The sequence below is a fragment of the Trichechus manatus genome, unplaced genomic scaffold (genome assembly GCF_000243295.1).
Source record: "Trichechus manatus latirostris isolate Lorelei unplaced genomic scaffold, TriManLat1.0 scaffold00015, whole genome shotgun sequence".
In the NCBI taxonomy this organism is placed as follows: Eukaryota; Metazoa; Chordata; class Mammalia; order Sirenia; family Trichechidae; genus Trichechus; species Trichechus manatus.
In genome coordinates this window covers 19,234,270-19,247,282 of record NW_004443951.1, presented here as the reverse complement: position 1 = coordinate 19,247,282, position 13,013 = coordinate 19,234,270, and the positions used below count along the sequence as shown (strand labels likewise).

At 41.4% G+C, this 13,013-nt stretch overlaps 1 protein-coding gene across 7 annotated transcripts in view; it reads right to left on the bottom strand.

The window, feature by feature from the left end:
• The window catches only part of INPP5B (inositol polyphosphate-5-phosphatase B), a 49,637-nt gene that overhangs the window by 9,206 nt on the left and 27,418 nt on the right, over nucleotides 1-13,013 (bottom strand). For all 7 annotated transcript variants that reach the window (XR_002823252.1, XM_023727213.1, XM_023727217.1 and 4 more), the window contains 8 exons: nucleotides 11,749-11,850; nucleotides 9,885-9,999; nucleotides 8,929-9,045; nucleotides 7,726-7,913; nucleotides 5,939-6,050; nucleotides 3,928-4,037; nucleotides 2,919-3,054; nucleotides 1,343-1,453 (listed from right to left, as the gene is read on the bottom strand). Coding sequence is in view for 6 of the 7 variants with exons in the window: in XM_023727213.1 (XP_023582981.1) it covers nucleotides 1,343-1,453; nucleotides 2,919-3,054; nucleotides 3,928-4,037; nucleotides 5,939-6,050; nucleotides 7,726-7,913; nucleotides 8,929-9,045; nucleotides 9,885-9,999; nucleotides 11,749-11,850 (991 nt within the window). In the remaining variant the exon portion in view is untranslated. The remainder of the gene's footprint in view (nucleotides 1-1,342; nucleotides 1,454-2,918; nucleotides 3,055-3,927; nucleotides 4,038-5,938; nucleotides 6,051-7,725; nucleotides 7,914-8,928; nucleotides 9,046-9,884; nucleotides 10,000-11,748; nucleotides 11,851-13,013) is intronic.

Sequence of the window (13,013 nt, the reverse complement as noted above, 5' to 3'; positions counted from 1 at the left end):
TAACCATTGTCATAGGGCAACATTTGTAGTAACTGTTAAATGAGAAACTATTTTGTTCTGTAAGTCTTCATCTTAAGTGAGAATAATAGCACAATTGGAAGAGCGTAGTCAATGTCACTGAACTGTGTATGTAGAAATTTTTGAAATGGTGTATCTTTGGCTATGTGTATTTTCCCCAAAAAAAAGAAAAAAGGTTGAGAATTTAGAGAATTTATGTTGTGGGGTTGTTAACCAATGTCATAAAACATGTGTACTACTGTTTCATGAGAAGCTATTTGTTCTGTAAGCCTTCACCTGAAGTACAATAAGATATAAAAAAATAATAATAATAATGTTTCTGTTTTGTTAAGTATTTACCTGGGAGGCCACAGCTACCACTAAAGACCCATTGTCTATGTTTAACCCAAAAACTCAAGTTGTTTTGGTAAATAAATTTCCTGAAGGAGTCAAAGTTTAAGTCTTCTATACTCAAAGATCATTTCCAAAACACCCTTCACAAATTCCACCCCCAAACATGAAGATCAAGCTCATCCTTCCAAAGAACTAGATATCTGGGGCATCAAAAGCACCCTCACCATAAACCCCCATTTGAGTGACTGTTTGGTATTGTCAATTCTGAATGATCTATGCTGTGGCACTTCATGAAAAATCTTTAATTTGACTTCCCCCACTGCTCATCACTATCCTATAGTGCCTTCCCTCCCATCAACTAGCGTGTATCCAAGAAATTCAGACTCTATTTAATCCCAGTCAAAGCAAAGCATCACTAGGAAAACAAATCCATTGCAAGGATACATACCAGTTACCCCAAAACCAAACAGCATTTTGGATCATCTACGCCATTATTTAAGGAGCTCTGGTGGCACAGTGATTAAGTGCTAGGCTGCTAACCAAAAGGTTGGCAGTTCAAACCCACCAGCTGCTCCACGGGAGAAAGATGTGGCGGTCTGCTTCTGTAAAGATTACAGCCTTGGAAATCCTATGGGGAAGTTCTTCTCTGTCCTACAGGGTTGCTATGAGTTGAATCGACTCGATGATACACAACAACAAAAAACATGCCATTATTTAACTCATGGATGGCCCATGTGTGGATGAAATATATGAGCCACAACAGGCTAAAGACTAATGGCTTAGAAGATCAGGAGATAAACATAACCTAAACCAACAATCCATCTCTTCTCAACTAGCATCACTAGCCTCACATCATCTAGAAGCAGCCTATCAAGAAAGACTAGACTCCAGTAGTCTGATGGTTCCTCTTCTTAGCCCTAGTAGCTGAGGGAGCTTTAAGTTCTATCAACAGAAGAGTCTGGTGCTGATATTCTTAACGTGTCCTTCCTACCTCTAGCTTGGAGAGGGACACAGAGGGAATGTTGGCATTTTCCATTTTATCCAGGGAGCGAACAATCTTCTCCAGAGTCTTCCGGTAAAGCTCTTCATTTATGACCCTCACCTGGAAGGAAAACACCAGAGGCTGAGTACCTTGGCTTCTGCCCACTTCCTTCTTGTCAGTGTGGAGGGCATCCACAGCAAGGGGAAATAGGTGATAGCAACACAGTAGTCTTCTACAGAAAGCAAAAGTGAAAAAGATTTGATTAACAAAGAACCCAATTAACAATATAATTAATAGGGTCCCCTGGAGGCAAAGCTTGAGGTAAAGTCAACTGCTTCCTGATTAGCAGAAAGAAGATAAGAGAGTGAAAGCTTGGTTGGCAGTTCAGCCAGGCCTTAGGTCTACAGGTCTAGAGCAGACAGGTGCCCAGTGCCTACTTCGATTTTGCTTGCTGCTGCTAACATGCCCGCAGTGGGAAACTATTCTAGGGCTTTGATTTAAGGCAGTGTTTCTCAAGTTTTTTTTAAACCATGTTCTATCAACCAAGGAGATTCTGTCAAGCTTTCCCTTCTGTATTTTGAATTATAAGTTTTCTCCCCTTTTCCAATAATAAAATCACAACATTCATTAAACTTTTCTCAAAATACCCAGACTCTCATAGATTCTGATACAACTCTACTCACACCCTTGAGATTGGTAAAGAAACACAAAAGTCACTGAAGAAGAAATACAAAGAAATACAAATGAAAAGATGTTCAAATTACTAGTAGTCAGGGAAATGTAATCTAAAAGAATAAATTATTATATAGATATAGATAGATATGTATGTGCATACATATATATATATTTCTTCATTGGGTTGACAAAAATTTAAAAGATTGATAAAATCCAATATTGGCAAGAGTGTGAAAAAATAGACTCATACATAGTTGGCAGAAAATGGTAAGGATTGTTGGGAGGATTATTTAGCAGTATCTAATAAATTTAAAATACATCTGTCTTTGAGCCACTAATTTCACCTCTAGGAATTTCATGCTACAGAAATACTCACACAGGTACACACAGATACACATGTGGTGCTCATATAGTGCCAAAACTTTGGAAATAAAAGGTCATCAATCACATGTTATGGTTCATCCATACTATGGAATACTTTGTAGCCTTTAAAAATAAAGAGGAAGCTCTACCCTTACTGACATGGAAAGATCTCCAAAGACATATTCAGTGGGGGAAAAAAAAGATGTTCTCAGAACAATATGTATAATATGATCTCTTCTATCAAAAAAGAAAAAAATATCCTCTATGCTGTATATAGAGCACTGACACATGTATTTATAAATGCATTAAAAAAAAGTCTGGAAAGATATAGTCCAAAAGCATAAGGGAACTGACATGTATGTAGAAATATAGAGTAGAGGTACTATATACCCCAATAGTGAATTACTTTTATAATGTTAAAACGATTTTAAAAATAATGTTCCTCACACTCAAGGGGGTGGAGAAGACCAGAAAGACAAAAGTGGTTTGGGCTGTGAGAACCAATTCCCCACAGAACAATTACAACAGGTACCAGTTGCCCACCTACCCCAATGTCAAACATTGAGCTGACAGGCTTGTGGTCACTGGTCTTCAGGGCCATGTGGCTCTGGTAACTCAGCTGAGTGATGTTCTTCCCCTTCCAGAGGACCCGGTCACACCAGGCAGGTGCACGACACTTCTCACTGAAATGCAAAGTCCACAGTGGGAGCACTCACAGAGACAGCAGCACCTCCTGGCTGGCTAGCACCCTTGCTCGGTCAGGGAATGACAGGGCAAAGCGTCTGAGTCCACGGAGCCAGGTGATCTGATGAGGCGAGAGTGATTCAGGTCCACCAACGAAAAACACGTATCCTGTGGGAATCATCCAAAACAACTACAAAAGCTCAAAGCCAAAACACTGCCCTTTACTCTCCAGTGGGGATCAGGAAGGAGTCAAAAAGGCAATCTGAGATTAAGTACTTTACGGTCCTTAAAGGATAGTGGTTAAGGGAACAGGATCTGAAGTCCAACTGCCTGGATTCAAATCCTGGTTCTCTCACTTGCATGCTTGAGAGGCTCTCTGTACCTTGGTTCCCTAATTTATAAAAGGAGGATAGGAAATTGTACCTACCTGAAAGGGCTGTTGAGAAGATTAAATGAAATAATACAAATAAAGTGTACCGAATAGTGTGTGGCAAACAGTATTAATAAAAAATATTAACTATCTTGTAATGGAAATATTAACTACCTTGTAATGACTAAGCACAAGCTAACTTAGCTAGAATCATCTCTTCATCCTAAGTAGAGCTGAAAAGTAAATCAGTATCAAGAATTTATTACAGAACAAAGGATAAGGCAGTCAAATTAAATGGAGGCAAAAGGGAAAGAAAGCAGCACATAGGAAGACAGGCTGTTTAATGAGCAGATATGAGGAAAAAAATGTTTGACTAGAGCTCAAAATACAGGAGAAAAGTCACAGGCAACTCATCTTCCTCTTTAGGTCCATAAAGGCAAGTGCCTCCCAGAACCTCTGGGTTTCTATTTGCTCCAGCTCCCTGAAGCAACCTCTGACCTACCTGGTATCCCAGTCGTCAGAGCCAGTATCATACTTATAAGTAGGCTGGAACGTGAGCTCACCCTCTGTGAAGCCTTCAAAGACAGCCTTTGCAGCCACTTGATTTTTCAACTATACAAAACAATGGAAGAAGAAGAAAAAAAAAATTTTTTTCAGAATAAAAAGACCAAACCTTGAACTGGCAGAGAAAAGGAAGTAAATCTGAAATCCAAATTACAACCCAGAGGGAAGAGCCTCATGAGAAAGCTATTCCATAAGACTCTGAGTTAACTAATTACTAGGAAGAGGAGCAAGCTGGTCATTCCTTCACCAGTACAGTTTTAAAGGCTCTAAAGGGTCTCCATGAGTCAGAACCAACTCGCCGGCAATGGGTGTGGGTTTTTTTTTCGGTCTAAGAGTGTACCTGAATCCCAGAGGCCTCAGCACCATCTTACCGAGATGTCTCTAGGAAGATTAGGTACCACCGGACATGGAGTTTTTCCCTCCTTGGCACCAAACACTTCATCTGTGTGTACTATACACAGAGATAGCACTGTGTTGTCAAATGAGGTATGTGACCTGGGGAAAGCTTTGTGCCTTGGTTTCCCCATCTGTAAATTTCGGATTTATAACAGAATCTACTTCTTAGGATTTTTTGGAAGATTAACTTTCAACTTAGAACAGTGCCTGACACGTTATAATAGTAGCTAGCATTCCTCCTCCTGCACTGATGCTAGGAGCTCCTTCCAGATCACATTCCCAGGAAGAGAAAAAACCACAGGTGCTCCTGCCTCTTCCCTGGAGCCCCAAGCTTAGTAATGAGCGGACTGGGGAAGAGCTGTGAGCTCTAACGTTGGGCACAGGGTCAGCTGTCCTGGGGACACGGCTTGCCAAATTTCCTGAAACATAATTTCCCAAAAAATTATTAAAGAAAAAGCAATAGGAAATAATAAAAATGTAAGTATTAATGTAAGCGGGTGCTTCCTGAATGAGTATATAAAGACCTTAAAACCATCTGGAAAGCAAAAAAGACCACACAAAACGAGGACTATAATCTCAGGAAAGACAAGAAAAGGAAGCAAGAAGAGACAAGTATCAAACTACAAGGAGAATTAGAATGCCTCAGTCCAGAACACAGAAGCCATAAACAGAGTTACAGAACTAGCCAGGTTAATGCTGAAATGGGGATTGAAGAGAATAAATGTAATTTACCAAGAAATAAAACTGGAGAGAAAAATGGGCCAATAAAGAGAAGATTATTCTGTAAAGACAGACAACAAAATGGGTTTGTTTTATTTTGTTTTTTTTCCTTCAATTGACCTGCGTTGGGGGGAAAAATGGGTAATAAAAAGATTTAGACTAATGACAATACTTAGCATATTGAAAGGGGGAGAAAACTGTAAAGAAAAAGGACTTTAACATTCTGAACAACTCTGACCACTTGAACAGTTCTGAAATCTATTCAGAGGAGTAGACTGGAGGAAGTTAGAAACAGATTTCTCTTGTACTCTGAAATGGTTAACGCTCTAAGAAAAAACGCTAAGCCAAACCACAGTGGAGAACAGGAGATTACAGAACTGATTCTTGAGGGAAGTGAAGAAAGCCACTCAGAAAGAAGAGTTGTCCACCCATACTAGGCAAGTCTGGTGAGGAGAAGGAGAGAGGGAGCAGGAGGCTCATTCTAAAAAAAATCATTAAATCAGCCTACATATACCAAGTATCTTCCTTACAAGAAGCTTGCTATCCTCTTAGCCCCAATTTAAGACCTCCTGAGTGAGAGAGAGAGTGAGTGAGTGAGTAAGAAAGAGAGAGAGAAAGCAGACCAGGCACCTCAAGGAAAGAGCCAATGGGGTGCTAACTCTGGAAGAGGGAAGGGAAATGCAGATGAAACAAAGAAATGCCTGGACAGCATCAGCTCCTCAGGGAAATCTCCCAAGCCAAGGAAGAAGAGGCCTGAGATTGGGAAACCCAGTGTGTCTGTGCCCACAGTGAGAGGGCAGCTGCTTGCCAAGGGCACAGCTGGCCATCTGTACCTGATCATATGCATACAGGGTTTGAAAGGCCTTCTCTTCGATGAGCTTTTTCACTTTTTCGACATCCAGCTCTTCTATCCTGTAGTTGAGGTCCCCCAGCCACAGAATCACACTGTGAGGACAGAGCACAAAGATAAGAGAGTTTAGAAGGAACATGGACCATCCTATCCAGGGTGCTTCTCAAGGGAGACCTCTGAGGCTCAGTCTCTTAGGAGCTAGGTGGGGAAGTCATCTGGTGTACAGGGAATTTTTTCCTCTTGCCATCCCCTTTAATACCATGTCTAACAAGCTGCTTATTCAATTATCTTGGTCCAAGTTCATTATAAATAGCCTTGAGTTCTCCTTGAATATTTTATTTTTGCATGGTTGAAAAGACAGACTACTAAGATCTAAAAGCAAGACGCTAACTTATCTCATTCTTGGGAAGAGGCAAAAAACAGAGTCACAGGGCCCCAAACCAGACGATGCCATGATTGCCTCTGCCTCCAGGCACACCCAAGTTCACAAAGCACCCTCTCTGCCTTTGTGTCTGGGCCGTGTTGCTCTGAAACAAAGCTCCACCTTTACAGTGGGTTCTCCACTTACCCACCACCCTGTTATCAGTTGGCTCTTTTTGCCTTCCTGTGCAGAGTGTGACAGGTGTTTTATTATACCTACTGCTTTGGGATAAAGAATGCCCCCAGATGCCATTACACATCCAAAGAAGTCTAATACTATTCTATCCAAACCCAACAACCATGTCATTAGAGAATCCGCACAGCAGTACACATGCCCCAAAATAAATGCAGCCACAAGCTAAAAGCAGACCAACTGACATGCAAGCTGCAACCTCACAAACGAGGATGCTGCAGGTTCACCGGAAAGGAAGAGCTCAGCTATAAGATGCTCCCCGCTGGGTTCCCTGGAGAATGAAAGCCACTCTGTCAGCTTCCAGAATACCAATGAGCTTCTGCTCAAGACATTCCCACCCCAGCAGGCAGGAAGAGGAGGCTTGACTCTGTTCACTCCCTGACAGACACTATGACCCCAGGGGTGTCTTCCTCTTTATAAAAGAAGTGGCACAAGCTTTAGGTGTTACCGTAAAGTCTGAAATTCTAATATGCTTTGAATTTAGACAAGAAGTTTTAGAGATAAAGAAAATAAACAAAAATTAGCACAAGGGGCTCCAAGAGCTGCAACTATAGCTTTGCAAAGTTGAATCAAGAGGACAAAAAGACTGTCAGTGAAGGCAAACAAATGCAGCCCAATTCCCAATTTCACATGCTTCTGGAAAGAACAGACATATTTGGTGTTGGATCAAAGCAGACCCAGATTTAAATAATCTTAGACATTTTCTGGAGACAAATGATGTTTGAGAAAGATTTTAGAGGTCTGCCAGATGGTAAGGTCCCTTGGTGGTGGAAATGGTTTGCGCTCAATGACTAATCTAAAGGTTGGTGGTTTGAACCCACCCAGCTGCACAGGGAAGAAAAGCCTGGTGATCTGCTTCTGTAAAGATTACAGCCAAGAAGATCTTATAGAGCAGTTCTACTCTGTAACACACGGGATTGTCATGAGTCAGAATCGACTCAATGACAACAGGTTTCGTTTATTTGGTTTTTGCCAGATGTTAAGTTAGGAAACTGAAAATTCCCAAAAACTATTAATTCATATGTAACTGAGAGCTGGCAGATACTACCACTCCTGCAGTGGGAAGCCTCCTTCAGTCACCTGCCCAACAAAACACAGGGCCTACAACTCTGCATATCAGACGAGGTGAAATGCACGGGGCAGACGCCCAGACTCACTCGTGCTTGCTGATGGTGAGAGGGGGCAGGCTTGCGTCAACCTGATAAAACTGCATTCGGGAACAAATGTCTTTATAGTCCTGGTTCCTCCTCTCATACTCTTCGGTGTGGGCTGCCAAATGAGAATTCACAATGCAGATGCTGGTGTTGTGGAACCGGAACCTGATCGCCACACCTCCTTTGTTACCCTAGGAAAAGGATCCCAAAACAGAAATCCAACTCGCATCTTGTGTCAGTCACTTAAACCCGTAAATTTTCCAAATGTTTTCCTCTTAATTGGTCGCCATAATAATCCTGTGAGGTTAAGTAAGGCAGCTGTTACTATCTATATCGTCTATATTTTACAGGTAAGAAAATAAATCCAAGAAGGCAAAATGACTAGCCCTCCAGGGGCAAAGCTGGGTCCATGACCAGCTCTCAGTCCATGTTTGTTTTTTTGTGTGGTAAATAGATACGTAACAAAACATTTGCCATTGCAACAAACTTCACATTACAATTCAGTGACATTAATTACATTCATCATGTTGTTCAACCATCACCCTTATCTATTCCCAAATTTTTCCCTCACCCTTAATGGAAACTCAGTGTCCCCTAAGCATTGTGTCTTCCCTCCCCCCACTCCGATCCACCCCTGGTAACCACTAATAAACTTTGATCTCTATGCACTTGCCTATTCTAGATATTTCATATAAGTGGGATCATACAGTATTTGTCCTTTGTGACTGACTTATTTCACTCAGCATAATGTTTTCAAGGTTCATTCATCAGGTCAGTCCATGTTCTTTTCACTAAACCACAGGCAAAGCCTATGTTCTTCCTTTTCCACATGAAGCTGAGCTCCTGCAGCAGAACCTGAAAGCAGCATTTTAATAGCCTCAAGAAGAAGAGGAAGTTGCACACCTACTTTGAGCATTCTTCCTTTTCCTTGATGACTCAACACAGTCTCTTCAAAATACTTCATGGGTTAAATGGGAGGATCAGCTGGAGGCTCCAGTGTTGCATGAACACAAGGATGCACACTAGGGGGGCAAATCAGCCAGCAACTCACTAAAACACAATTTATAAATAGTCTGCTCAATCTAGCCCTGTTGAGGGTACAACTCATCTTGCAGCACCAGCACCCTCAAACGTCACTGTACCATGAGAAGCTGAGTAAAAGCTCTGGGGCCCTCAGAGCACCAAACATACCAGCCAGGGACTCACCATCCTCCCCATGATTCCGGTCCCCACCGTCTCTGCGTCCACTTCTGAGATGTGCGCTGCATGTTCTTGCTTGACATATAACAGCAGCATGATCCCAACCAGTCGGATGAGCTTCACCTGGAAAGCAGAGCCAAACAATAGAGCCTATTCAAGTCATGGCATTAAACAGAAACTGAAAACAGGAATAAATATCCCAAAGCTGGCTGAGGGTATTGATGTATCTCCTTCTCCACATTTACAGGGCTTGACTCACTGAGCACACTACGTGATAACCTAAATAGCCTATGATGCTGCCGAGACCCTGCATCTTTTCCACCCAGAGACACCCCTCCTAGAAGATCTGGAACTGAAAATACGAGGACAATTACAACTGACTTACTTCACTCAGCATTATGTTTACAAGGTTCATCCTATGATACGATAAAGGCTGAAGGCAGTGGTGGTTCAGAGGTAGAATTCTCGCCTTCCACGTGGGAGACCAAGGTTCGATTCCCAGCCAATGCACCACAAGCACAGCCACCATCCACATTCAGTGGAGGCTTGTGTGTTGCTCTGATGCTGAGCAGGTTTCAGCAGAGCTTCCAGAGTAAGACAGACTAGGAAGAAAGACCTGGAGATCTACTTCCATAAATCAGCCAGTGAAAACTCTATGGATCACAACGGTCTGATCCTGTTGTGCTTGGGTTGCCATGAGTTGGATGGTGACTCGACAGCAGCTAACAACAACAACAACATGATAAAGTGAAAAATTATCTTACAGTTTCCCTGCATGGCACCATAAAATTAGGTGGCACGGTAGTTAAGCGTTCAGCTGCTAACCAAAAAGGTTGGCAGTTCAAATCCACCGGCCGCTCCTTGGAAGCCCTATGGGGCAGTCTACTGTGTCCTATAGAGTCAGTATGAGTCAGAATCGACTCGACGGCAATGGGTTTGGTTTTTGGTAACTCCTCTATTACCTTTGCATATTTGGCATCTGGATGAAGACCATCTGATACAGCTTTAAACCACTCTTCCTCCTTTGGGGTATCATGAAAGAAAAAGGCTTCCTTACTCAGATCAAGCTCCTGGAACCTGTGGGGAAAAGCAACCAGTTAGGGAGTAGAGAAAGGTAATATGACATGTTCCCAGATTGGTTTAGGTATATAAGTCCTAACTTTCTAGCTCAACTGTAGGACCCTCAGGAGGTTCCCAGAGGAGGGAGGAAAAATAAACACTTATTGCCAAGGAACTAAATGCCGAGGACCTTAAAGGTGCTTTCACAAACTTCAGCTCATTTACTCTTCATAATCAGCCTATGAAGGAAGTGGACGCATCCCCATTTTACAACTGAGATCACTGAACTCAGTCTCATTCACAGAAGTTCACATAAGCGCCAGTGGCAAACTGGAATTCAAACTTTTTGTTGTTTTTAGTTGCTGTTGATTTGGCTGTGACTCCTAGCGACTCCTGTGCAGTCCTTATAATTATGGTATGTTTCAGCCTACTATTGCAGCTATTGTGTCAATCCATCTCATGAAGGGTTTCCCTCATTTTCACTGACCCTCTACTTTACCAAGCATGATGTCCTTTTCTAGAGATTGGTCTTTCCTGATGATGTATCCAAAGTAAGCAAGATGAAGTCCCGCTATCCTCGCTTCTAAGGAGCATTCTGGCTGTACTTCCTCCAAGATGGATTTGTTCATTCTTCTGGCAGTCCACGGTATATTCAATATTCTTCGCCAATACCAAAAATCAAATGTGTCAATTCTTCTTCAATCTTCCTTTTTCATTATCCAACTTTTGCATGTATACGAGGCAATTGAAAAGACCATGGCTTGGGTGAGGCGCACCTTAGTCGTCAAAGTGACATCTTTGCTTTTTAACACTTTAAAGAGATCTTTTTAGATTTACCCAAATGGAATATGTTGTCTGATTACTTGACTGCTTTCCACTGCATCATATAGTTTTCTTTTGCTCCTTCACCCCCAACAGTGGCTAGTATAGTGGTGAGAAGACAGGAAGTGTGCAAAAAAAATGACTGATGGGGCTTTTTTTTTTTTTTAATTGTGCTTTAGGTGAAAGTTTACAGCTCAAGTTAATTTCACATACAAAAATTTATACATATATTGCTTCTTGACATTAGTTGCAATCCTCACAATGTGACAGCACCCTCCTCCTTTCCACACCAGATTCCCTGTGTCCATTCGTCCCTTTCCTGTCCCTCCCTGCCTTCTGATCCTGCTTTTAGACAGGAGCTGCCCATTTGGTCTCATATATCTGATTGAACTAAGAAGCACACTCCTCATGTGTATTATTTTTTGTTTTATAGTCCTGTCTAATCTTTGTCTGAAGAGTGGGCTTCAGGAATGGTTTCAGTTCTGGGTTAACAGAGCATCCAGGGGCCATAGTTTCGGGGGTTCCTCTAATCTCTGTCAGACCATTAAGTATGGTCTTTTTATGTGAATTTGTGATAGGGCTTTTTTTAGTTAACCTTCCTTCCCTGGCAAAAGATACGTTTACTTTGTGACCAACAAAATGTTGAATGTCTAAGTAATGAGACGCAGTTCAAGATGCACTGATTCTGACAGAGGGCTACACTAAAAATTAATATTAGCATTTAAATGCCAAGCACAGCACTTCTTAATAGTGCTTTAAAAAACCAGAAATTTGTTTAACATGAGGAAGAACATCAAACAGAGAAGCAGCTGCTATTAACTACATGCTTGTTTTTCAATTTCCTCCACCTGCTGTGAACACTCAGTTACATATTCATATCCCCACCCCTTCAGCCACAGCTATACATTGTTGAGGATGTACAGAGACTAGGAGAGAAGCACTCACCCGACACAGTACACATCTGGAGCCTGGATACCATGGCTTAGCCAGGGCCGGAGGCATTCTTTGGGGGACTGTCCATTCACGTTGTATGTTCCCACAAAGAACCTGTCACCAAAGAGAATCAATGACTAGGAAGAGTTTGCAGATGACAGAAAAAAGCATTTTATGCTGACTTGGCCTGGTTTCAGTCTCTCTGGAGTACTTTTAAGACATAAGAAATGTCATATCTAACCTAGACCAATGATTGGCACCAAGGGATGGCTTACAGTCTGACATGATATTTGTTGCTCTTGTGATAATAACAATAAACAGTACAGACATACTCTGAATATTCCTATTTCCTTTTAACAGCCATTATAGAGCCATAATCCACAAAATGCTTCTTTACCCTGTGTATTCTACTGAAATGAAAAACTGGAAAGTGTCTTGGTAATTACTTTCTGTAGAAAAGCAACACCAGTGTCCAAAAGGCTGTTTTTCATAATTTACCGTTTATAGCTCTAGAAATAATGTTACTTTGTCTTATAGCCCCATTGCAATGATTTAAAAAGATCTAGAGGAATCCTGAAACTTTAATTCATTGAAGTGTCAGTAATCTGTCTAAAAAGATTATGAAAATACCAACTAACTTCATTTTAACTGATGTTCTTCAAAGGCCCAGAATGACTAAGGGAATTAAAAAAAACCTCAGAGGAATAAACAAACATTAGGATATCACTCCCTCTTCTATACCCACATACCTCTGCAAATATTTCTGTAACCATTTGCAGTTGTGTCACTCCCACTATACTATACTCACCATAGTGCCCGGCCAGAACAGACACTTGCTAAAAAAGCATGAAAGTCATATGAAAAGATGGGAAACATCATAGGTCATTAGGGATTGCAAATTAAAACAACAATGAGATATCACTACACACCCATCAGAATGGCTAAAATCCAAAACACTGACAACACCAAATGCTGGCCAAGAAGTGGAACAACAGGAACGTTCATTCGTTGCTGGTATGGCCACTGTGGAGGACAGTTTGCCAGTTTTTTACAACACTAAACATAGTCTCACCATACGACCCAGCAATCGTGCTCCTCGGTATTTACCCAAACAAGTTGAAAACTTACGTCTACAAAAAAATCCATACATGAATGTTATAGCAGCTGTATTCATAACTGCCAAAACATGGAAGTAATCAAGATGTCCTTCAACAGTGAATAAATAAACTGTGGTACATCCATATAATGGAATATTATTCAGCTATAAAAAGAAATAA